The 24,293-nt window shown below is 34.8% G+C and overlaps 1 protein-coding gene across 1 annotated transcript in view; it reads left to right on the top strand.

Moving 5' to 3' along the window:
* SPAG16 (sperm associated antigen 16) overlaps nucleotides 1–24,293 on the top strand; it is a 1,297,727-nt gene that overhangs the window by 659,574 nt on the left and 613,860 nt on the right. The window contains exon 12 of the mRNA XM_074298771.1: nucleotides 13,131–13,316. Within this exon, the coding sequence (XP_074154872.1) occupies nucleotides 13,131–13,316 (186 nt within the window). The remainder of the gene's footprint in view (nucleotides 1–13,130; nucleotides 13,317–24,293) is intronic.

Below are 24,293 nucleotides of genomic sequence, written 5' to 3'. Positions count from 1 at the left end.
TAAAAAGCATTTCAGATGAGCAAAATGTTACTGCATTATTACTTTTTATCAAAGTAGAAAGACTATGTCACATTTCCTATAAGAAAATATTTTTATTTGATTTCTGCAGAATGCTATAGATACTTTAAAGTGCTTTGCAAGTGAAGAGTTTCAGATTGGTAAAACTGATTGCCTTTTCATGAAGCCAAATAGTTCCATTAACTATACAGATATATCTAAATATATATCCCAAATTGCACAGAATCAAAATTGGATATACTTCTCCATTGTCAAGAAGCATGGATTCAGAGTATCACATTAAAACAATGAGTGAATACAAGTGACATTTTTTTTTTTTTTAAAGAAAGACAGAAGGGACTCTGCCCCTCTGCTTCCTCTTCTTTTATGATATAGTCATAGGATCACAGATCTAGAAAAGAGACTTCAGTAATCATTCAATCCAGTTCCCTCATCTGCCATGAAACAAACTGAGAGCCAGAAAGATCAAAGCATTTGTCTAAAGCCATTCAGAGAGTTAGGAATTAGTGGCCAAGCTCAAATTAAAATGATCTTATATATATTGTGTGCACATGACTATAAATCCACCATACTTTCAGCTGCCAGAATCAATGTAATCTCTATCATTATCACAATTAGTTTTCAGAAAGACTGGGTTTAATGTCTATAGTGCAAATGTCCTATTGAAACATAACATAAAACTATGAGCTGGAAATCATAAAAAAAATTCACATGATGAGTGCATAACATGAGTTGGGGGACCAGTTTCAAGAAATTTATTAACAAAATTAATTGCTATTAAATCTGGAATCGTGCCCTAAAAGTCACTAAATTGTGTCTTTACACCTAGGACTACCACTATGAAATCTATTCAACCTAGGAGATTAAAGAAAGATAAAAAGAGCCAAATGTACACCAAAATACTTTATAGGGCCTCTTTTCTTTGCTATAAGGGAAAAAAAAAACAAAAAAAAACCTAGAAACTAGGGGGATACATATAATTAAAGAATGTTTCCCCCCTCCCCCCCTGCCAGTGGAAGGAGGTGAAAGGTAGTGATAGGGTAAAGAAGGAAGGAATGAAGGAAAAGGATATTTGAAGATTATGAAGTTACATATACCTTAAATTCATAGAAGGGAACAGAAAGAATATAAAATAACTGATAAGTAGGAAGGACAACTTTATTATATGTTGAATATGTTAATCTATATACATATGCATGTGTATATCTGTGTACATATGTATGTTTGTATACAAACATATAGAAAAAAGCAAAGTGGATATGATAAGATTTTTATAATTTTGTATTCAATCTTCTCTTCTATACTTACATATGCACTCTATAAATGTTCTGTGCATGTATGATCTATATGCAAATCCCAGGGGAAGTCAGGTTGTGGTCAGGTTAGCAATGAACAACTAACAGAAAGTGAATATTAAATGGTTTCTACCTAGCAGATAAAGTGAAGTTGAGGTCCATATAGATGCCAGTCAATATTGCCTGTAAGAAAAAGCCAGGTAAAGTATGTTTTTTTTTTCTTTTGCTAATGAGCAAATACATATTTTCTCAACTTCTGTTTGGAATCTGGGAAATATTATCAATTCTGAACATATTTTTGAGCCCAAGATTCTTAAACAACAGTATGAAGTCCCTGAGCTGATAATTTTAGAACTAAGCTATTTTATGAAATGCACTTACCCAACTCCTAATGACAACAACCATATTGAAAATTGTTTTAATGAGAGAGTTAGTTACAGATACACTTCATAATTAGCAGGAATTTCCTTGTTCTCTTTCTTTTAGCTCTTATTTCTAGCATAAGTTCATAAATAATATGGACTTACTGGAGTAATTAAATCATGATTTGAATAATCTTTAAGCTATTAGCACAATGTATGAATCCTACTGGGATAAAACTTCATTTTTAGAAATTCAGAAGACTAATATGTGTTCTGAATCTATAAATATAGGTTTAGCTTCTCAAGAAAGTGTCAATGATTTTAAATAGATATTATCATTTTAAGGTAAATTCCATGTATTTCTATGCTCTCTAATATTTTTAAATAGAAAGAAGTGCTATATTTTGTCAAATCATTTTTCTGCTTCTATTGAGATAATCATATGTTTTTGTAATTTGATATGGACAGTTATAATTATTCTTATTTTTTTTTTAATATTGAACTAGTTCTGCATTCCTCATATAAATCCCACCTGGTTATACTGAATGATCTCAGACAAAGCAAAATCAAAAATACATCTAATAATAGAAAAGCAGGGAAACAGCATCTTGCTAAAAGATACTATAGACAGACTCTCCAAGCATTAGGGCATACAGACCACACAAACAAATCTGGAAAATGCTCTTCTCAGCCCTTTCCCTATGACCCAGGAATGGAGATAGGTGATGGAGTTAAGCCTCCAGTCCTGCATTCCAGTGCTGATACAGGAGTCCTCTGCTATCTCTTTCTGAACAGTTGGCAGATTCCCGTACCATCTCTGGCTTTAGAACTCCTGAAATTGTTGCAGCTTCTTTTGCCATCAGCAAGGGCTTCAGGCTAGCCTCCATGTCCCTGTGTCTAGGTCATAAACCTCCACTTCTGTCATCCTAAATGGTGGTGGGCTTGAAGAAGGTCTCACCCTGAGTTCTGTTCTCTTTGACACTCCACAAATTGACACAATTCAATTTGAGGTATTATTTGTAAAGTTGTTTGGACGTGAAATTGAGAGGGCTTAGCTGGCTGCTTCCTCTACTCTTACCATTCTTGGTCATCTGTCTTGAATAAATGCCTAAGACCAACTAAATTTAAAACAAAGGAAAAGCCAGTGGTATGCCAAAGTATAACTGAAATGATGACACCATTTCAACTTTTCTCTGGATAATAATGCAATGTCATAATTACCAGTCTTTAGAAGCTAAAGTCCCCAAGGTGTAAGGCAAAAAGAGGAAATACCCATTATACAGACAGGATAATATCTAGGGATCATAGATTTAGAGATAGAAGGGACCTTACTGAGTATTTAGTCCAACATCCTTAATTTTACAGATGAAAAAACTTGGGGCCCACAGTTGAGAAGTGATTTCCCCAAGCATACAGAGATAATAAGTGGACACATGTTCTGATTGGAAATGTGCTGCTGCCTCCTTATCCCCACAGGGGATATCCCCATTGTCCGTTAGACACTTGCAATTTTGACTCTTTGAATACTGGCGTTTCAAGATTCACTCCTATTTAGTATTGCCTTGAGAACCCTGAATAACAGAGGAGCTGAGGAAATGTGAGGAAGATTAGGAATCATTTAATCAAGGCTTTTCATCATTTATATCAGAAGACTGAGGCCCAGAGATGTAATGGTCCAAATCACCCAGAGAGTGGAGATTTGAGCCTGAAACCTCTGATTCACAACTCTTTACACTTTTTCCTTTGCAGCATACTGCTTTCTGTCTACCAACAGGGACACTTTTGTAAGCAAACACTCACATAAGGTACCCTTTGAATCCTTGTTAGTAGCTGGCTAGTCCTTGAGATAAAAATCACAGAAAATCACCATTAGAATTATGTAGTGGATGAATGTGTAATCAGTTTTCTCATAAATGTCCCTCTAAGTTCTCCAGTATGCAAAGTACATAATCTATCATGTCCATGTGGTTTCTCCTCTAAGATTCCACATGGCCATGGGTGTTGATCATGCACACTCATTCCACTATACTTTTCTGTATTACTAATGATAAGGGAGATAGCACATCATAGAGGCTTTAAATGAAATGATAATTAGCTGATTCTTCACCTAGTGCCACAGGCGGCCTAACCTATTAAATATTGTTTTGCTGCTTCTACTTTATTATGTACCACCAATGAAGGATTTTGACCACTATGAAGTCATATTTGCATGAACTTGCTGCAGAAACTTTATTCACACACTATATAGAAAGAAGAAAGATTCATTTTGTTACACTTGTCATGAAAAAAGACAAAACACTCCACCTTCAACAGATCTGTTATCTCAGCACTGTGAATGTTAATATTCAACAATATACAGGTGGTAACTGATCCATATCTTCTTATTCTGCAGTTCTAGTCTACATTCTTCAAAATATTTTTCACAGAAGTACTAGAGACATTACTCTAGGATTTTTAAAAAATATTTTTAGGTATCAATGCAATACTAAAAGCATCTATCTTACATCCCTAACTTTAGTGAAGGGAACTTTTCCATCAAAAAGTTGGATTTAGCACCAGAGATCATCTTGGAATCATGAAAGTTATAATACAACTTCCTGTGTTCAATTTAATCTCCTTTTTATTCTTATTCTTATTTTTAATTTTATTCTTATTCTAGTCATAAACTCAATGACTCTCTTCAATGCTCATCTGTGATATTTTTAATTTAACTCAATGAACTAGCTTTGTATTATAATTTGGTAAATAATCACTTTTATTGTTCCATTTAGTTTTCCTGAATGGTCAATCTTATTTAGGATGTTTGTGATTTTCAATAGGAAGTTCCCATTTAATGATAGGTTTCCTGATGTTATTAGCATACCACCATCGCCAAATACTAATATTTTTAAAGTAGATTTATTACTTATTTGTTTTTAATATAATTTTTATGGTCAGCTCTGAATTCTTTTCCTTTCTGCAATCTTTCCTGCACCCATTGAAAAGGTAAGAAATATGATAGCAAGTGTACGTGTAAAATCCAAATAGTAGCATTTGAAATGGCTTCATCTTCTATGGGAAATATCTCTGCCATTTGGACTCTGTGCAAGTGGCAAGCACCTTAGATGAATATATTGACATGTTTTAATAATCAGAATTTTGCTGAGTGATTATCTTCATAATTTATCAGGGAATCTTGTGTATAAAAATATTCTTGTTGGAGAAGAATTTTCAAGACACATTTTTCTCTGCTCAAAGATATGGGAGATCATTACAGGCTATTTCATCTAACCCACTCATTTTATGGATGAAAAAAAAGGAGGCATCAGAGTAACTTGCCCAAAGTCATAGAGGTAGCAGTAATTGACATTTCTTTTTTTTTTTTTTTTTTTTAACTTTCTTTTTTTTTTTTTTTTTTTTATTATATATATATATATATATATATTTTATAATATTATCCCTTGTATTCATTTTTCCAAATTACCCCCCCTCCCTCTATTCCCTCCCCCCGACGACAGGCAATACCATACATTTTACATGTGTTACAATATAGTCTAGGTACAATACATGTGTGTGAATATCATTTTCTTGTTGCACAATAAACATTAGAATCCGAAGGTACATGCAACCTGGGCAGACAGATTGTAGTGCTAACAATTTACATTCCCCTCCCAGTGTTTCTTCTCTGGGTGTATCTACCTCTGTCCATCATTGATCAACTGGAAGTGAGTTGGATCTTCTTTATGTTGAAGATTTCCACTTCCATCAGAATACATCCTCATACAGTATTGTTGTTGAAGTATACAGTGATCTTCTGGTTCTGCTCATTTCACTCAGCATCAGTTGATTTAAGTCTCTCCAGGCCTCTCTGTATTCCTCCTGCTGGTCATTTCTTACCGAGCAATAATATTCCATAACTTTCATATACCACAATTTACCCAACCATTCTCCAACTGATGGACATCCATTCATCTTCCAGTTTCTAGCTACAACAAAAAGAGCTGCCACAAACATTTTGGCACATATAGGTCTCTTTCCGCTCTTTAGTATTTCTTTGGGATATAATCCCAGTAGTAGCGCTGCTGGGTCAAAGGATATGCACAGTTTGATAACTTTTTGGGCATAATTCCAGATTGCTCTCCAGAATGGCTGGATTCTTTCACAACTCCACCAACAATGTATCAGTGTCCCAATTTCCCCACATCCCCTCCAACATTTGTCATTATTTGTTCCTGTCATCTTAGCCAATCTGACAGGTGTGTAGTGGTATCTCAGAGTGGTCTTAATTTGCATTTCTCTGATCAGTAGTGATTTGGAACACTCTTTCATGTGAGTGGATATAGTTTCAATTTCTTCCTCTGAGAATTGTCTGTTCATATCCTTTGACCATTTATCAATTGGAGAATGGTTCGGTTTCTTATAAATTATGGTCAGTTCTCTATATATTTTGGAAATGAGACCTTTGTCAGAACCTTTGTTTTTAAAAATATTTTCCCAATTTGTTACTTCCCTTCTAATCTTGTTTGCATTAGTATTATTTGTACAGAAACTTTTTAGTTTGATGTAATCAAAATCTTCTATTTTGTGATCAATAATGATCTCTAGTTCTCCTCTGGTCATAAATTCCTTCCTCCTCCACAAGTCTGAGAGGTAGATTATCCTCTGTTCCTCTAATCTATTTATTATCTCCCTCTTTATGCCTAAATCATGGACCCATTTTGATCTTATCTTGGTATATGGTGTTAAGTGTGGATCCATATCTAATTTCTGCCATACTAATTTCCAGTTTTCCCAACAGTTTTTTCCGAATAATGAATTTTTATCCCTAATGTTGGAATCTTTGGGTTTGTCAAAGATTAGATTGCTATAGATGTACCCTTTTTTGTCCTTTGTATCTAATCTGTTCCACTGATCTACCAGTCTATTTCGTAGCCAATACCAAATGGTTTTGGTGACTGCTGCTATATAATATAGCTTTAGATCAGGTACACTTAGACCACCTTCCTCTGAGTTTTTTTTCATTAGTTCCCTTGCAATTCTTGACCTTTTATTCTTCCATATGAATTTTGTTGTTATTTTTTCTAGGTCATTAAAATAGTTTCTTGGGAGTCTGATTGGTATAGCACTAAATAAATAGATTAGTTTGGGGAGTATTGTCATCTTTATTATATTCGCTCGGCCTATCCAAGAGCACTGAATGTCTTTCCAATTATTTAAATCTGATTTTATTTTTGTGGCAAGTGTTTTGTAATTTTTCTCATATAATTCCTGACTTTTCTTTGGTAGATGGATTCCCAAATATTTTATACTCTCAACATTTGTTTGGAATGGAATTTCTCTTTGTATCTCTTGCTGTTGCATTTTGTTAGTGATATATAAAAATGCCGAGGATTTATGTGGATTTATTTTGTATCCTGCCACTTTGCTGAAATTTTGAATTATTTCTAGTAGCTTTTTAGCAGAGTCTTTGGGGTTCTCTAAGTATACCATCATGTCATCTGCAAAAAGTGATAGTTTAATTTCCTCATTTCCTACTCTAATTCCTTGAATCTCTTTCTCGGCTCTTATTGCCGAGGCTAGCGTTTCTAGTACTATATTGAATAGTAATGGTGATAGTGGGCAACCTTGTTTCACTCCTGATCTTACTGGGAAAGGTTGCAGTTTATTTCTATTGCATATTATGCTTACTGACGGTCTTAAATATATACTCCTGATTATTCTAAGGAATAATCCATTTATTCCTATACTCTCAAGAGTTTTTAGTAGGAATGGATGTTGGATTTTGTCAAATGCTTTTTCTGCATCTATTGAGATGATCATATGGTTCTTATTAATTTGATTATTAATATGGTCAATTATATTAATAGTTTTCCTAATATTAAACCAGCCCTGCATTCCTGGAATAAATCCTACTTGATCATAGTGTATTATCTTGGAGATGATTTTCTGAAGTCTTTTTGCTAGTATCTTATTTAAGATTTTAGCATCAATATTCATTAAGGAGATTGGTCTATAATTTTCTTTCTCAGTTTTCGATCTACCAGGTTTAGGTATCAGTACCATGTCTGTGTCATAAAAGGAATTTGGTAGGACTCCTTCATCCCCTATTTTTTCAAATAATTTATATAACATTGGGGCTAATTGTTCTTTAAATGTTTGGTAGAATTCACATGTGAATCCATCTGGCCCTGGGGATTTTTTCCTGGGGAGTTGATTAATAGCTTGTTCTATTTCTTTTTCTGAAATGGGACTATTTAAGCAATTTATCTCCTCCTCTGTTAATCTAGGGAGCCTATATTTTTGGAGGAAGTCATCCATTTCACTTAAGTTATCAAATTTATTGGCATAAAGTTGGGCAAAGTAACTCCTTATTATTTCTCTAATTTCCTCTTCATTGGTGGAAAGATCCCCCTTTTCATTTGTAAGACTATCAATTTGATTTTCCTCTTTCTTTTTTTTGATCAAATTTACCAAAGGTTTATCTATTTTATTGGCTTTTTCATAAAACCAACTCTTGGTTTTATTTATTAATTCAATAGTTTTTTTACTTTCAATTTTATTGATTTCTCCTTTTAATTTTTGTATTTCGAGTTTAATTTTTGGTTGGGGGTTTATAATTTGGTCTTTTTCTAGCCTTTTAAGTTGTAAGCCCAATTCGTTAATCTTCTCTTTCTCAATTTTCTTCAAATAAGCCTCTAAAGATATAAAATTTCCCCTTATTACCGCTTTAGCTGCATCCCAAAGATTTTGATATGATGTCTCATCATTATCATTATCTTGGGTGAAATTGTTAATTGTTTCTATAATTTGCTCTTTCACCCAGTCATTCTTTAAGATGAGATTATTCAGTTTCCAATTACTTTTTGGTCTATTTACCCCTAACTTTTTACTGAATGTAGCTTTTATTGCATTGTGATCTGAGAAGAAGGCATTTATTATTTCTGCCTTCCTACATTTAATTTTGAGATCTTTATGTCCTAGTATATGGTCAATTTTTGTATAGGATCCATGAACTGCTGAGAAGAAAGTATATTCCTTCCTATTGCCATTCAGTTTTCTCCAAAGGTCTATCATACCTAGTTTTTCTAATGTTCTATTTACTTTTTTAATTTCTTTCTTGTTTGTTTTGTGGTTTGATTTGTCTAAATCTGAGAGTGCAAGGTTGAGATCTCCCACTATTATAGTTTTACTGTCTATTTCTTCTTGTAGTTCTCTTAACTTTTCCTTTAGAAAGTTAGATGCTATACCACTTGGTGCATATATGTTTAGTATTGATATGGCTTCATTATTTATGCTACCTTTCAGCAGGATATAGTTTCCTTCCTTATCTTTTTTAACAAGATCTACTTCTGCTTTTGCTTGATCTGAGATAAGGATAGCTACCCCTGCTTTTTTGGCTTTACCTGAAGCATAATAGGCTCTGTTCCAACCTTTTACCTTTACTCTGTATGTATCTCCCTGCTTTAAGTGTGTTTCCTGTAGGCAACATATTGTAGGGTTCTGCTTTTTGATCCAATCTACTATCCGTCTCCGTTTGATGGGATCGTTCATCCCATTTACATTTACAGTTAAAATTACTAATTCTGTATTTCCTGCCATCGTATTATCCCCAGATTATGCTTTTTTCCCTTGACCCCCCTGATCCCCCTCCCCGATATTTAATTTACAGACCCCCCTTGTGACGCGCAACCCTCCCTCTTTTTTTTTTTTTTTTTTTTTTTTAGGATCCCTCCCCCCTCCCTCCAAGTCCCTTCACTTATTCTCCTTTTCCTTTTCCCTTTTCCTCTCCCCCCTTTTAATGAGGCGAGAGAAAATTCTCTGAAAAACAAATATGTTAATTATTTACTCTTTGAGCCTCTTCTGATGAGAGTAAGATTCACACAATGATTCTCCCCCTCACTAAGTTCCCTCAGATATGGTGTATTTTCTATGTCTCTTCCTGGGATGTAGTTTCCCTCTTTTTATCACTCCTTCCCTTTACTACACCCCCCTTTTTTTTCTTTTATATCAGTAAAATCAAATTATCCTTGAGTATTTTTTATATACCCACAACAGAGTTACAGTTCTCAAGGGTTCTGTGTACCTTTTTCTGTTTCTCTTCAGTCTTGTGGATGTAGATCAAATTTTTTGTTTAAGTCTGGTTTTTTTCTTAGAAACATATAGAATTCCTCTGTTTCATTGAATGACCATCTTCTTCCATGGAAAAAGATGCTAAACTTAGCTGGGTAGTTCATTCTTGGTTGCAGTCCTTGACCTTTTGCCTTACGGAATATCAGGTTCCAGGCCCTTCTATCTTTTAATGTGGAGGCAGCCAGATCTTGGGTGACCCTTATTGTGGCACCTTGGTATTTAAATTGTTTTTTTCTAGCTGCTTGCAGGATTTTCTCCTTTGTGTGGTAATTCTGCAGCTTAGCCACAATATTCCATGGTGTTCTTTTTTTAGTGTCTATTTCAGAAGGAGTTCGATGAATTCTTTCCACATCTACTTTCCCTTCTGTTTCTATTATCTCTGGACAGTTCTCTTTGATAATTTCCTGTAAAATAGAATCTAGGCTCTTTTTTTTGGTCATAGTTTTCTGGAAGTCCAATAATCCGCAGATTATCTCTCCTAGATCTATTTTCCAGGTCTATAGATTTTCCCAGTAAGTATTTGACGTTGTTCTCCAGCTTCTCATTTTTTTTGTTTTGTTTGACTGATTCTTGGGTTCTCTGTGAATCATTCATTTCTATTTGTTCCATCCTGACTTTTAAGGAGTTATTTTCTTCTTTCACAGTTTTTAGTTCTTTTTGTAAATGCCCAATTTCGTTTTTAAATGAATTATTTTGCTCTATTGAATTTTTTTCCATTTCCCTAATTTTTTTTTTTTGAGAATTATTTTCTTTTTCCAATTCAGAAATTCTATTTTCTTGAGACTTTTTTATCTTTTCCAATTCAGAAATCCTACTTTCCTGTGTTTTTTTAACCTTTTCTAATTCACTAATTTTGTTTCCCTGCATCTCCTGTGAATTCTTTATTTTTTCCAACTCCAATTTCAGGACGTTGTTATTCTCTATCATAGCTTCCCTTTCCTTTCCCCATTTTTCTTCGATCTCCCTCAATTTTTTAAGAGCTTCTTCTAGGAGAGAGTTATGTGATGGGGGGCAGGAATCGTTCCCCTTTAGGTTGTTATCTTCTGAATCTTTGCTGTTAACTTCCTCGGGGTTGGGTACCCGCTCTTTCTCTGTATAGAAGGAATCTATAGTTTTTCTAGCTTTTTTGCTCATACTTAAAAAATGTTTTGGGGTCTGTCCCTGGGGTAGGAAATTTTTTACTTCTTTACCAGCTTCCTCCCAGACCGGATGGATGCAGCGGCCCCTGCGCCTGCGCTAAGAGAGAGCTCTGGGAGAGAGTTCCCCACCCTCTCCCTGGGAGTGCCTCAGAGGTGATTAGCACTACTGTGCTTCCAGGGCGTAGAATAGTGAAGACAGCAAGAAGCTCAGCCTATGTGTCCGGGTGAGGAGTGGATGTCTGCAGCAGGTGACGTGAGAAGCCCCTGCGCTCAAACTGGAAGTGTCTGCCAGAAACTGCGGTCCCTAGTTCAAAGGTTCCGCTTCTCTGGGACTTCCTGGAGCTGAGTTCCACTCCCTCCAGCTAAGCTAGGCAGTGTGTGTTGCCTTGGGCCGTATCCACCCACTTGTCAGTCTCTTAACTATTCTCAGGAGGTAGCTGAGGTCACGCCCCCTGGTGCCAAGAGATTTGCTGAGTCACCCCCAGGATCCGGGGAAAATCTAATCTGAGTTTTAAAATATTTTGGCTTTCTCTTCTGAACTGCTAAATAATTAGCAGAGAAGAGCTAACAGCCTGTGCCAGATTCCTTTACCTCAGTGGCTTCTCTGATCCCAGAGCCCTTCCCAGCGCAATGGGCGCAGTGTGCCCCTACCCCACCGTCTGTGCTGGTCTTTCTTATTCCTCCCCTGAGAACTGACCTTTCCTGTTGAAACTCCAGATTCTCTTCAGCTGGTAAGTCGTGCTTCCAGTCCTTGTGGTATCTATCAGTCCTGAGCTAATTCTGAGACTTAATTTATCTAATTGGTTGTGAGGGAGTGAGGACGTTCACTGAGTCGTGTGTTTCTTCTCCGCCATCTTGGCTCCGCCCCTAGTAATTGACATTTCTAAGATGCGAACTCATGTCCTCTCATTCAAAATCGTAACGAATTTCCTGGGTCCTTATTTCATTCCTGCTAATAAATGAGGCACTTTTCAGCCTCAGGAAGTCTTTTGTTTTATCCCTGTATCTTGTCCCAAGTCTGTCTCATATTATCTGCACCTATTAAATCATCCCAGAATTCTGTTCTCCTGGATAAATCATGAAACTGACAAACCTGAGTTTCTTCTTCTGTCCTTATCTTTGTGTGCTTCCTGTCTCTTTTCCTCATGTATCCCTTTGTATTATTAATCTAAGAAAAAAATTAACCTCATCTGTTAATTATTGAAAAAAAAAAAGCTTGCCTTATGGGAATTAGAAACATAACGTAATGGAAGAGTAAGCTATTTGGGGAAACGGGAACTTTACAGAACTCTAAATCCTGTCACAGAAATGAGTAAATACATGTTCTATTGAGACCAAAGGCTCCCCTGTGCTACACAGAACATTATTCTTCATATATTAAAAAATGCCTACAATAATTAAAATTTCAAGAAAAGCTAAACAAATATCATCACTCTTTTAAGGAAAAAAAATAGTGTTGTTTTTTTTTTTGTTGTTGTTGTTTGTTTGTTTGTTTTTTTTCCTCAGGAATGGCTATAAAATGATAAGTGAAAAAAGATAATCCTGGAACACCTGAGGTGATCTTTTTAAGCTAAGGCATACTGTGAGCTGAAGAAACAGAGGTCAAACAGCAACAGGTTTCATGAATAGTAACTGAACTCAGAAAGCAAATGGCCATGAACATGCATTATGGGAAAGCCTTTTTGTCGTGTCCCAATTTTTTTGAATCATTCCCTGACACTCAGCTCCAGTTTTTTTTTTTTTCCTTCAAAGTGGTCCCCCCATTTCTTAACTTTACATCACGTACTTTGTAGCAGTCATATAATGGTACTACATATAGCCTGGAATTTTAGGGGGGTGAGTGAGTGTGTGTGTGTGTGTGTGTGTGTGTGTGTGTGTGTGTGTTTGATTTCCTTTCCTCATCTACAAGCTTGAGTTTAAGGTCAGTGTGTTGTACAGTTTATGATATGTGGACTCACTTGTATCATGCTTTGCTCTCAGTTTATAATAAATATTTTGTATTTATTAAATAAAAAAATGAACACAATGATGTCTCTACTACTAGTGGGCATTTTTAACAGCTTATTAGGCCGCTTTTCTACTGAAATATATAGAAATGTAGAAAATAATAATGTTCATTGCAGAAGATTTCCATTTATTTTAAAAATTAATTAAATCATATATTTATATATTTCAACATATTCTTTCTTCTATATTCTTATTGACAGTGGTACCAAGTTGGCTACTTCCAGTGGAGATACCACAGTGAAATTGTGGGATCTGGCCAAAGGTGATTGCATTCTGACTCTGGGAGGACACAGTCATGCAGTCTGGTCCTGCACATGGCATTCCTGTGGAGATTTTATAGCTTCTTCCTCACTGGACACGACTGGAAAAGTCTGGGATATTAATAGGTAAGAGATTCTTTTCAAGCACTTTGTCTTTTCAAACACTCCTCATAGAAACAGACAGGCACCAATGGAGAATATTGAGACATTGGATTAAATGGCAGCTGAATATGTCTTTTCCAACCTATTAGTATATATTCCTATACTTTTATATTTTGTTTTGAAGTTTTTCTGATAGCCATTTGACCACGTTGAAGCTGGTTTCCTGGGTAGCTATTTTACTGCTTATTTTTTTCACCATGAAAGAAGAGAGTCAATGACTGATTTAAATGTTATTTATATCAATAATATACAGTAATTAATATATAATCACATTATATATCATACCATATATTTATATATTATATATGCTATATATTAATGTAATAATGAATATTAAACATTATTTATATTAATAAAACATTTTTATATTTTCCCCAACAATCATTTTCAGTTAACATCTCTGAATAAGTGTGCTTTGGGAAGAAATAAAAACTATCATAATGTTAATTCAGTTCAATTCTTTTAAAGATATATTTCTTATAAAGCCAACACAAATATATATATCTTTCTTTCACTAAAATTATCTTTGAAAACCAATCCCTTTCATTTTACTGATTGTAAGAGTCTAGAAGGAAGGAATTTTGTCGATTTAACTCTGTACAAAGTATACTTTAATGTCATATTTGACAGTGCTTTGGGCAACTCCTACATATTTCCAGGGTTAATCTGCCTTGTAAAATGGTTGAAGCTATGGCAGTGTCTCTAGATGCAGCTAAAAGACAGAAATAGTTACAAAGATGATAAGTTGTTGAATTCAGGGGACAGAGGATATATGAATTCAGAAAGAAAAAGCCAGTTCAGGAAGCTCTGGGAGCACAGGAAGCCCAGGGGGAGGAATAGGGAAGGATGGGTTAGCAGGAAGACTCATCAATACCCAGTTCAGGTTCAGTCCTAGGATTGAGGGGAAAAAGCCTGAGCCAGTGCTAGCACTGAGTAAAGATTAAGATGGAATTACCAAACATAAAGTCCAAAAGAGATAGTTGATGAAATTACTTTGGCAGAGGGGGCCCTGAAATAGCAACTTTAGGCTTTGGTCCACTAGAATTGGAAGGGCTCTTTACACAGTGATCTTTGTCGAGCATGATGGCTTCATTCCCCATCCACATCATAGGAAATATCCAAGAAGTAGCACAAAGCCTTGTTGCTGCTGTTTGTCCTTCCTTCTCAATGAGGACCATGACCAGGGAGTTGATGTCATTATGTTTAAGTAAATTGTAATTAAATGAGAGGGGAATGTACAAAGTCACTGCCCTTGCTTTCTCCTTCAGAGCCCTTTGGTGTAGTAGCAAGATAGAAATAGGATGACTAGACATCACAGGGCCCTGAATAGTCTTTTCAGCTAAGGTCTTTAATAGATCTCAACTTGATTGAGGCCAGAGTAGGGCCTACTCTCTTAAGAGTATAATTGACAAAAATCTGTCATTAGTCTAATTGGTTCTAACATTTGCTCTTTCAATATAGTTTCTTCCTAAACCAAAAGATACTTAAATTATTAACACTGAAGGCAATAATCAAGGATAAATTGAACCTAGAATTATTTTTCTTTGGGGTTAAATTATATAACATATTTTTGAAAAGATTTCCAAACCAAATAATTAAATTTTATTCAATTGTACTTTTTTTCCAATTAAATATCAAGACAATTTTTAGTACTAATTTTTCAAGATTTTGAGTTCCAAATTTTTCTCCCTTTTCCCTCCCATATTCTTTTCCTAAAATAACAGGAAAACAATTTTATATAGGTTATATATGTGCTATCATGTACAATATATTTCCATATCAGTCACAGTGGTGAAAGAAAGGATAAAAAACAAACACAAAAAACAGAAAACAAGCATAAAAAAGAATAAAGTAAGTGGAAAAAGTGTACTTTGATCTATATTCAAAGTCTATCAATTATTTATCTGGATGTGGATAGTATTTTCCTTCCCAAATCCTTTGTACTTGTCTGGGATTATTGTGTTACTAGGAAGAGCTGAATCATTTATAGCTGATATGGTGCATAATGTTTTCCTAGTTCTGCTTATTTCACTTTACATTAGTTTGTACAAATCTTTCAAGGTTTTTGTTGTTGTTGTTGTTGTTTGTTTGTTTGTTTGTTTGTTTGTTTTTTTCCTGAAGTTTGCCTGGGAATCATTTCTTATTGCACAACAGTGTTCTCTTTCATTCATATACTATATCTTGTTCAGCCATTCCCCAATTAGAAGTCCAATTTGCCTTATAGACTTATACTTAGTTTTTTAGTGTAAATTATTCTTGATTGTAAGCCCTTATCTTTATATTTTTGAAATATTATGGTGTTTTCTTTCCTTTAAACTAGCTCTTCACAAATCTTGTGTGATTCTGAATGTAATTCCCTAGTAGTTGAGTTTGTTCTTTCTTGAAGTTTGAAGTATTTTTCTTTGACCTAACACTCTGAATTTTGGTTATAATGAATCTGGGAGTAGGGTGACAAGGGGATACATTCTATTTTCTCATTATCATCTGATTGTAGTAAATCTAGGCACTTTTTATTTGTAATTTGTTGAATATGACTCATTCTTTTTCTGCAATCATGATTTTTTATGCACTTCAAAGGTTCTTAAGTTTTGTTTTTCTTGACCTTTTTCCTAAGATATTTTTTCATACTATATACAATTTCTTTCTAATTTTAAAATTTAATATTTTCCATTCATTTTATGTCCCCCTCCAATTTGATTCAACAACAACTAAGAAACTCTTATAACACAGTCCTCTCTAAATACTTTCAGAATGTATTATTTCATTCAATATTTTTAATTCATTACTTTTCAGTTTACTTGTACTATGTCCTTTTTCCACTTCCTTGCCCTGAACTCTGTTATAATGTGCTTCAACATTTATTTTTTAGTTATCTTGTTTTGGTATGAATTATTCCCCTTGTAATCCTTTCATAAATCTACATTAATTTGCAGAGATGTTTCCCATTCCCTTGGAAACTAGCTATTTCATAATTTCTTATGGCAGAACAACATTCATATACCTTCATTTAGTTGTTCCTGAATAGGTGGAAACCCCCTTAGTTTTTGCCATTATGAAAAGAACTGCTATAAATATTATTAAATACATGCATATAAATTATACATAAATACATATGCACACATATATATTTGTAACTTTTCTTTTATCACTTTTGTATACATATATATATATATATAAAATGGTAGAGACAATATTATATTTTCTTCAGTATTTTTCATTTTAAAAATTCTGTTCTAATAGGTTTTGTCTCTCAGTCACTGAGTTCTTTCTGATACACTTAAATTTTAATGTCGCTTATTATATGGTTAAGGCTATCTACTTTCAGAGACAAACTATTTTTTCCCTTTAAGATTCCTACCCACACCTAGATCATTCCTTTTTTTTTTTTTAATTTTGGGTTCATCTCTTTCAGTCACTTTGTAATTCTTGAAGTGAAACAATTTTTCACTTGTGTTCTGCTTTACTTGGAGTTACTTCCTACTGACTTTACTTCTTGGGGGGGGGTGAGTAAAGGAGATGTCTACACCAAGCATGTGCAGACTTCTCCTTTGTTCCAGTGGCCCAAGGCACTGCGGAATGCTTAGTCAGAGCTCCAAGATGCCAAGGTCTTGATCTTTTCATTGCCAGTTGTCTTGCCACTTTTTCTTGCCACTGGGCTGCTGATGTCTCTGGGAGGCATCTGCTTCACATAAATCCAATTTAGGCACAATCGAGATATTACCTGTGATTTAATGGGTCCTCTAAAAAACTAATGATCAACCACCACCACAACATCTTTTGGGTATCTATTGACTTGTAATATTTTTCTTCATGCTTTCTGTCTTGATTTGGGACTGAGTGAGCCCTCCTCTCCACAATCTTAAATCAGAGGGTCAGGTTCTCCTATTCCTAACTTCAATTTCCTGGACTCTTCTCAGTGTCTTTAACATCCCCTGAGGTGCCTGTGCTTGGAGCACCAGTACTTCTCACTGTCCCTACCCTGAACTCCACAGTCTCTTTCTCTGATCAAGGCATTGTTATAGGCTATGGCTTGTTTACCTGAGCTTTCAAAGACGGGACTATTCTTGAAGCACTATTCTTCTGGAGGAAGCCCCTCCTCTATTCAGCTGTCAAAGTGATTTTTCCAAACCAAAAGTCTGGCCATGTCCCCTCAATATTGAATCAATGTCGGCAGCTCTATATTACTTCCAGGATCAAATATAAATTTCTCTGGCTTTGAAAGCCTTCCACAACCTGGCCATTTTTTATCTTTCTCTTTTTCTTGGGTATTACCCCTGCACTATTACCCCTGCACTTCAACACCTCCTCCCCCCCAAGCACTTTCCCACACATATCCTTTTTTAACCCATGACACTTTTGTCCTTGCTATTTACACTTGATAATCCACCTCCCTAAATGGAGCATTTTCACTGAGTATTTTCACTGACTGTCTCCAGTGACTGGAACCTTCACTCCTCATTTCTGTCTTCTAGCTTCCCTGGCTTCTTTCAAGTCCCAGATAAAATCTTACCTCTACAAGAAGCTTTTCTGGCTCTCTTTGATGTTAGTGCCTTCCCTCTTTGGATTAGCTTCCATGGATCCTGTGTATATTTGCTTTTTGCATAATTTTTACACCTTGTCTCCCCATTAGACTAATAGCTTTTTGAAATAAGAGACTGTATTTAATTTTTCTGTGTCCTAGTGTGTATATACAGCAGACATTTAATAAATGCTGGTTGACTAATTAGCTCTCCCATATTCAAGCAGCTTTGGTGATTCTCTATTACTTTGAGAAGAAGAAGAAAAAAATAAAGACTCCTGGTATTTATAACTCCTTAGAATGTCACTCTATTCTCTGTTTCTAAACTAATTTCCCATTCCTCTTGGGCATGCAATCTACATGCTAGCCTAATTAATGCGTTTGGTATTTTAAGTTCTCTCTCCTTTCCGTTGGATACAGAAGTTATTCTCTGTCCCAGAAATGCTTTTTCCCTCTGCTTCCTCCTGTTCCCCCTACCTCTCTCCAAGTTCTACCTTAAGAGTTACCTCCTATAATATGTCTTTCCTTATTTTCCTATTTGCTAGTACACTGCAGCCCCTAAAATGACTATTTATGTTACATATATATATATACATATATATATATATATTTGTATAATTTGCATATATGTTATTTCTTCCAGTTGAGTATAAGTTTTTGTACAGTAGAGATACTTTTATATTTGTTTTTATATCCCTCATGCCAAATATAATGCATAGCACAATATCCACCATAAGAAAAAAAAATTATTGCAGTGAATTAGATTAAACGGAAATTGTATAAGTTTTTCAGTTATTATTAAACTTAAGGAAAAAATATTAGTTCAGTTTACCCAGTAAAATATAAGTTATTAAGTCATAGAATAGTCATACCTATAAAAGATTGATTTGAAACTCAGTTCTCTCTGTCATCCTTATAAGCCCACAACATTGGCTTGACAATTATTTCTTATGGCACTCAAATCCATATTCATCTTCCCACTGATGCCAAAAAGATGTGGATATAGCAGACCACCGTTCCTCCTGATTGATGTGAAACATCCTGTAAACACTGAATTTGCCTTCAAAAGAAAAGAACTTATCATCAGTGTCAAGGGCAGTACATCGTCATTAATGAGAAGAAATGCCAGTATTGACTAAGGACAAGTATCGACTGAAGGATTGATTTTTTTTGTGGGGTAGATGTCAATATGTTTTTCAAAGTCACAATCAAAGCATATTTTGGTGCTGGATTTCCTCTCAAAATTTTTCTCTGATGTTTGACCTCCAGTAGAGTTTTAAATCAGGGCCTTAGTTTTAGACTGAGGTCAGAAGCATTTGAGCTTTGGCTCATGATTTTCTTTATAGATGTAAAAAGTTTTAAAGGATGCTTAGCAGCCATTCCATGATAACTTCTTTGTGTGGATGCTGCAGAGCTCTTTACCAACATAAGATATACTAAGGAAAATTCAGGGACAGGGAGATTGCAAATATTTCTTTAGCAGGCCCCCTCTTCCATTTTCCTTCCCATCCCCAGACTATCGATTGGTTACTAGGATAGGACAGAATGTTTTTATTATTCCAGAACTGGAACATTTCCTAGTGTGTATCCATGTGAAATGACTATATAGCCAAAGCAAGTTTTATGAAGCTGCTGAAGGTAGTAGGAGATATAAACAGCACATGGCTCCTGGATCTGGAACCACATTAATTAGTTACCAAATGCCTTTTACAAGAGATGTTTATAGAGTGCTTTAGCCTGCAGGAGTTGTAGTACTGTGGGTCCTGATGGATGCTTCTGTAATACAGTGTTTAGCTACCTCCTGAGGTCATTGCTTTATTGGAAAGGAAGGGTGCCCACGTGGTTCCTGAGAAAAATTATGACAGTCATTTAGTCATGTGGGCATTGAGTCTGCAGTACTAAGACCAAATGTTGTTAACAGCATACTACAGACTCAAATTTAGAGTTTTAAAACTAAAGTTGTGATGCATATCTTGAGGTATATTTACAATAACTCATTTAGAATCTGACAGAGAGCTTTGTGGAACCATAGAGACAAACTAGTTTTGATCTCATTTTCTAGGCAAGATAGATGTCTGGAGAGACTAAGCAATTTTTCTAGGGTCAGAAACTAGTTGGTGGGAGTACTGGAACTAGTGTTCAAGTCTTTTTATTAGTAGACTAATGTTCTTTTCACTGCTTCATTATGTTCTTTGGGACCTAAAAGATGGTGAAGTTAAATCTGGTTGAGGTATTGATTACTTTAAAGAATTATTGAAAACAATGTGGATGAATTCTTAAGTCTTCAATATAGAACTGGAAAGTTATTTTTACAGGTAATCTGGGCCAGCCTCCAGATTAAGAAAACACATGCCTAAAAACACTGGAATGGTCTTCTATTATAGAAAGGAGGAAGAGCTAGGATTTGAGCCTTGGTGCTCTGGCTCTACTGAATCAATCTGTGTACTGTTTAGATGCTAGTATAATAACCTTAACTTATATCTATTAGCTTGACTAATGCAACAGAACCCAGATTGATAGAAATTCTCTTAGAATAGTAGCTGTGAAAAGGCTTATACTTGTTCCCTGTTTAAACAAAACTCTCTCACAATGGGCTGGCAACTAGTTGAGCTTTCAGCCTCATGCTCAGAAAGATTACCTTCTCTGTGTGGCTCCCATTGCATCCTCGTGCTGCAAACAAAGGGATATTAAACAACATAAGGACAGAATTCACCACAGATGTCATGATAAATGGTATAAAATTCAATGAATGTAAACTTTATCACAATTAAGGTTAGGGAAAACACAAATGGAAGTTAGTCTAAGGTCCATCCATTGTTCCTCAATTCTTGTGTAGATTTCTTTCCAAGCTTCTGTTTCTGTGAGTGAAGGGTTTTGAGAAAACCTCCAGGTTGTCCATTCAGTTGGAGGTCCTTTCTCACTATGTTACGGAAGGGAGCCCTGTATGTGGTGGGAAGCAGCTTCTACTTCATTCTCAAGTCTTAGCTTTAGAACAACCACCATATCTACTTTTCTTCCTGCCTAAGAGTTAAAACTTTTGACATCCCCCATTCAAGAATTTTTCTCTTATTTTTTTTTCTCTTTTTTAATATTTTCCCTCTCTTCCCAAACCGGAAAGAACTGAAAATCCTAGAGGGTTTTGTGGTCAGTATACTCATGGTCAGGAGTGGTTACCCCACTAATTTGAGGTTCATTCAACAATTATTTTTTTATAAATCATTTTATTTTCAAAACATATGCATGGATAATTTGACAACATTGACCCTTACCTAGCCTTATGTTTCAGATTTTATCTTCCTTCCCTCTGCCTCCCCTCTCCTAGGTGGCAAGCAATTCAATATATGTTAACATGTTAAAATATATGTTAAATCCAATATGCATAAATATATTTATACAATTCTCTTGCTGCACAGAATAATTCAGATAAAAAAGAAGGTAAATGAGTAAGAAAACAAAATGTAAGGGAACAACACTAAAAAGAGTCAGAATGTCATTTTGTGATCAACACTCAATTCCCATAGTTCTCTCTCTGAGTGTAGATGACTCTCTTCATCACAAGATCATTGGAACTAGCATCAATCATCTCACTGTTGGAAAGAGTCACATTTATCAGAATTGGTTGTTGTATAACATTGATGTTGCTGTGTACAATGATCTCTGGGTTCTGTGCATTTCATTTAGCATCAGTTCCTATAAGTCTCTCCAGACCTCTCTGAAGTCACCCTGCTGGTCGTTTCTTACAATACAATAATATTCCATAACATTCAGGTACCATAACTTATTCATTCATTCTCCAACTGATGGGCATCCATTCAGTTTCCAGTTTCTTGCCACTACAAAAAGTACTACCACAAACATTTATGTATATGTGAGTCCCTTTCCCTCCTTTAAGATCTCTTTGGGATATAGGCTCAGTAGAAGCATTGTTGGGCATAGTTCCAAATTCTCTTCAGAATGATTGAATCTGTACACAACTCCACCAAAAATGTATTAGTTCCCAGTTTTCCCAAATCTCTTCCAACAATTGTCCTTATTGTTTCCTGTCATTGTAGCCAATCTGAGAGGTGTGTAGTGGTTATCTCAGAGTTGTCTTAATTTGCAGTTCTCTGATTGATAGTGGTTTAAAGCACCTTCTCATATGATTAGAAATAATATTAATTTCTTCATCTGGGTATTATTCCTGAATTGCTTTCCTCCTCCCCCTTTCTTTTTTTCTGCCTTAAAAAAAGTGATGACAACGAATAGGAGAGACAGGAATAATGTATTCAAAAATGAAAGTGATATCTAAGTAAAAAATACCAAAATTTTAAAAACAGTACTAACTTCTAATAGACATTTCTACAACTTTTTAGTATCTGTAGTATTAAATAAATGAAAACTAATAACTTTATTTAATGTAAACTAACGGATTTCATTTTAGCAATGTTAAATTTTAGCAAACCATATTAGGTTTTACTTTGTTTTAAAAGTTACATTTACAATCAACCAGCAGTAATATTCTTCTCACTTTTCCATTTAGGTAAAGGAGTTGACTCAAATGTTAAAATAGTTCAGTCCCATCAAAAATGAGTTTCTATGATACTGCCTTAGGAGATAATAGTTAAAATACATAGAATTTTCTGTTAAGTTGTTTATTAGTGATGACCTCATTTTGAAATTATTTCATTACAAAAGTGGTCAAAGAAAAAATATTAGCAATATCTATTTGAGATATATTTCTTAAATTTAAAATATCAGCATAGTGTATCAAGTTTTCAAAATCCAGAATTATTTCCACGATAATTAAGCAAAAATAAAATCTCTCTCTGTCAATTTCCTCATCTGTAAAATCATCTCTAAAGTTCTTGCAGGTATAAATCCAAATAGACAATGATAAGTGCAAAACAACTTGCTTATGATGGAAATTTCTAGAGTTAATATTCTCTTGATTTCAAATTTGAAGATAAAATATGAAATTTCTCTTAAGTCATTTATCACAATGTGTTAATAATGTGATCTTGATGCAGATACCCTCTTCAAGATAAATCACAACCCAGCCATGACTGCACAAAATTTTAAAAACCTTTGATCCTTTCCACTTTTTTTTTTCAGCAGATTTCTCTAATTATCTTCTCTTCTTCCCCCTCTTCTAAATCACTGTATTTTTGTCAAGGCATGAGTATCATTCCAGTCATACAAGTTGACAACCTCAACATGCTCATCAAATCCTTTCTCTCATTCACCACACATAAATAAGCAGTTACCTTCCTGAATATAGTTTTTTTAAATATGCAATTGAATTTTTAAATTCTAGATTGAGAGTTATAAGATCTTGCCTGTATTTATTCTCATTTTCTTCTTTGATGGATTTTAATTTTCATTGTGACCCATTCTTTAGATTCTTCTATGTTTTTAGGAGTCCACAGGATTCAGTTTTTCATCAGTTATTGCTTCACTCCCTTTTTTATTACATTTGTTAAAAGAACTTTGTCTCTTAGGTTTTATTGTCTTCTGGTTTTAGCATCTTCTTTGTTATCTGTTTTTGTTCTGGGCTTTTTACATTGAAATCTGCGTGTTTGAACTTTGTGTATATGTGTGCATGTATCAGTGTATTGACCTTTCTGGATCTTCCTTTCTTGCTAATACATAGAAACATTCTGCAAAGTCCTACCCAGATTGTGTTACAAGACAATCTCAGTTTGCTCACATTAGGAACCAACCATGATCCCTGAGCTAAGTACCCAGGCAGAGATGGGTTACAGCCAGGATTACATGCCGGCCTAGTGCAGAATTTATTTCACAACTCCCTAATTAATCCATGAACTCTTTTCCTTCTCTTATCTGGGAAAAATCATCACCCTCCTGTTCCTTGTTGGCTGTGGTAAGACCAATATAGTCTAAGAAGATTGTATATAGTCTTAAGGCATGGATCACTAATCAAGGCTAAGTGAATAATAAGAGTAGAAAAAAAAAAGACTAGAAAAAGACTAGCCATTTTCTTCAAATTTCATACTTTCTCAAAACTAATCAAAATATGAATTATGTATATTAGGTAAAATAATGTCATCTGTTTCTACAACCTAAGTGAGCAGTGTCTAATTAGATAAAAATTTGATTAATTAATACCAAAAAAGACTAAACCCCCCCCCAAGCGTAAATACACTTCTCAACACCCTGTACTCAACAACTATACTCTCTTGCACTCTGGAAAAGCTGAAAATTTGACTCATGGGTTTATTGATTCAATAATAGCATTCTAAATGTGAGAAGCAGCAGAATCCTACTTTTCTCCTATCATGTGTAATGGGAAGTAGAATTATATCTGCATGGGCTAGGTATACTGTACCAGAAAACTAAAAAAGAAGTAACTGAAGTAGGTTGGTATAATACTTGTGGAAAGGGATTCACCAGGCCTGAAGGAAAGGGTATGGTCATCCATCCTA

Source organism: Sminthopsis crassicaudata, chromosome 3 (genome assembly GCF_048593235.1).
Source record: "Sminthopsis crassicaudata isolate SCR6 chromosome 3, ASM4859323v1, whole genome shotgun sequence".
Taxonomy (NCBI): Eukaryota; Metazoa; Chordata; class Mammalia; order Dasyuromorphia; family Dasyuridae; genus Sminthopsis; species Sminthopsis crassicaudata.
The sequence above is the reverse complement of the archived record's forward strand: the minus strand, read 5'-3'. Positions and strand labels throughout refer to the sequence as shown.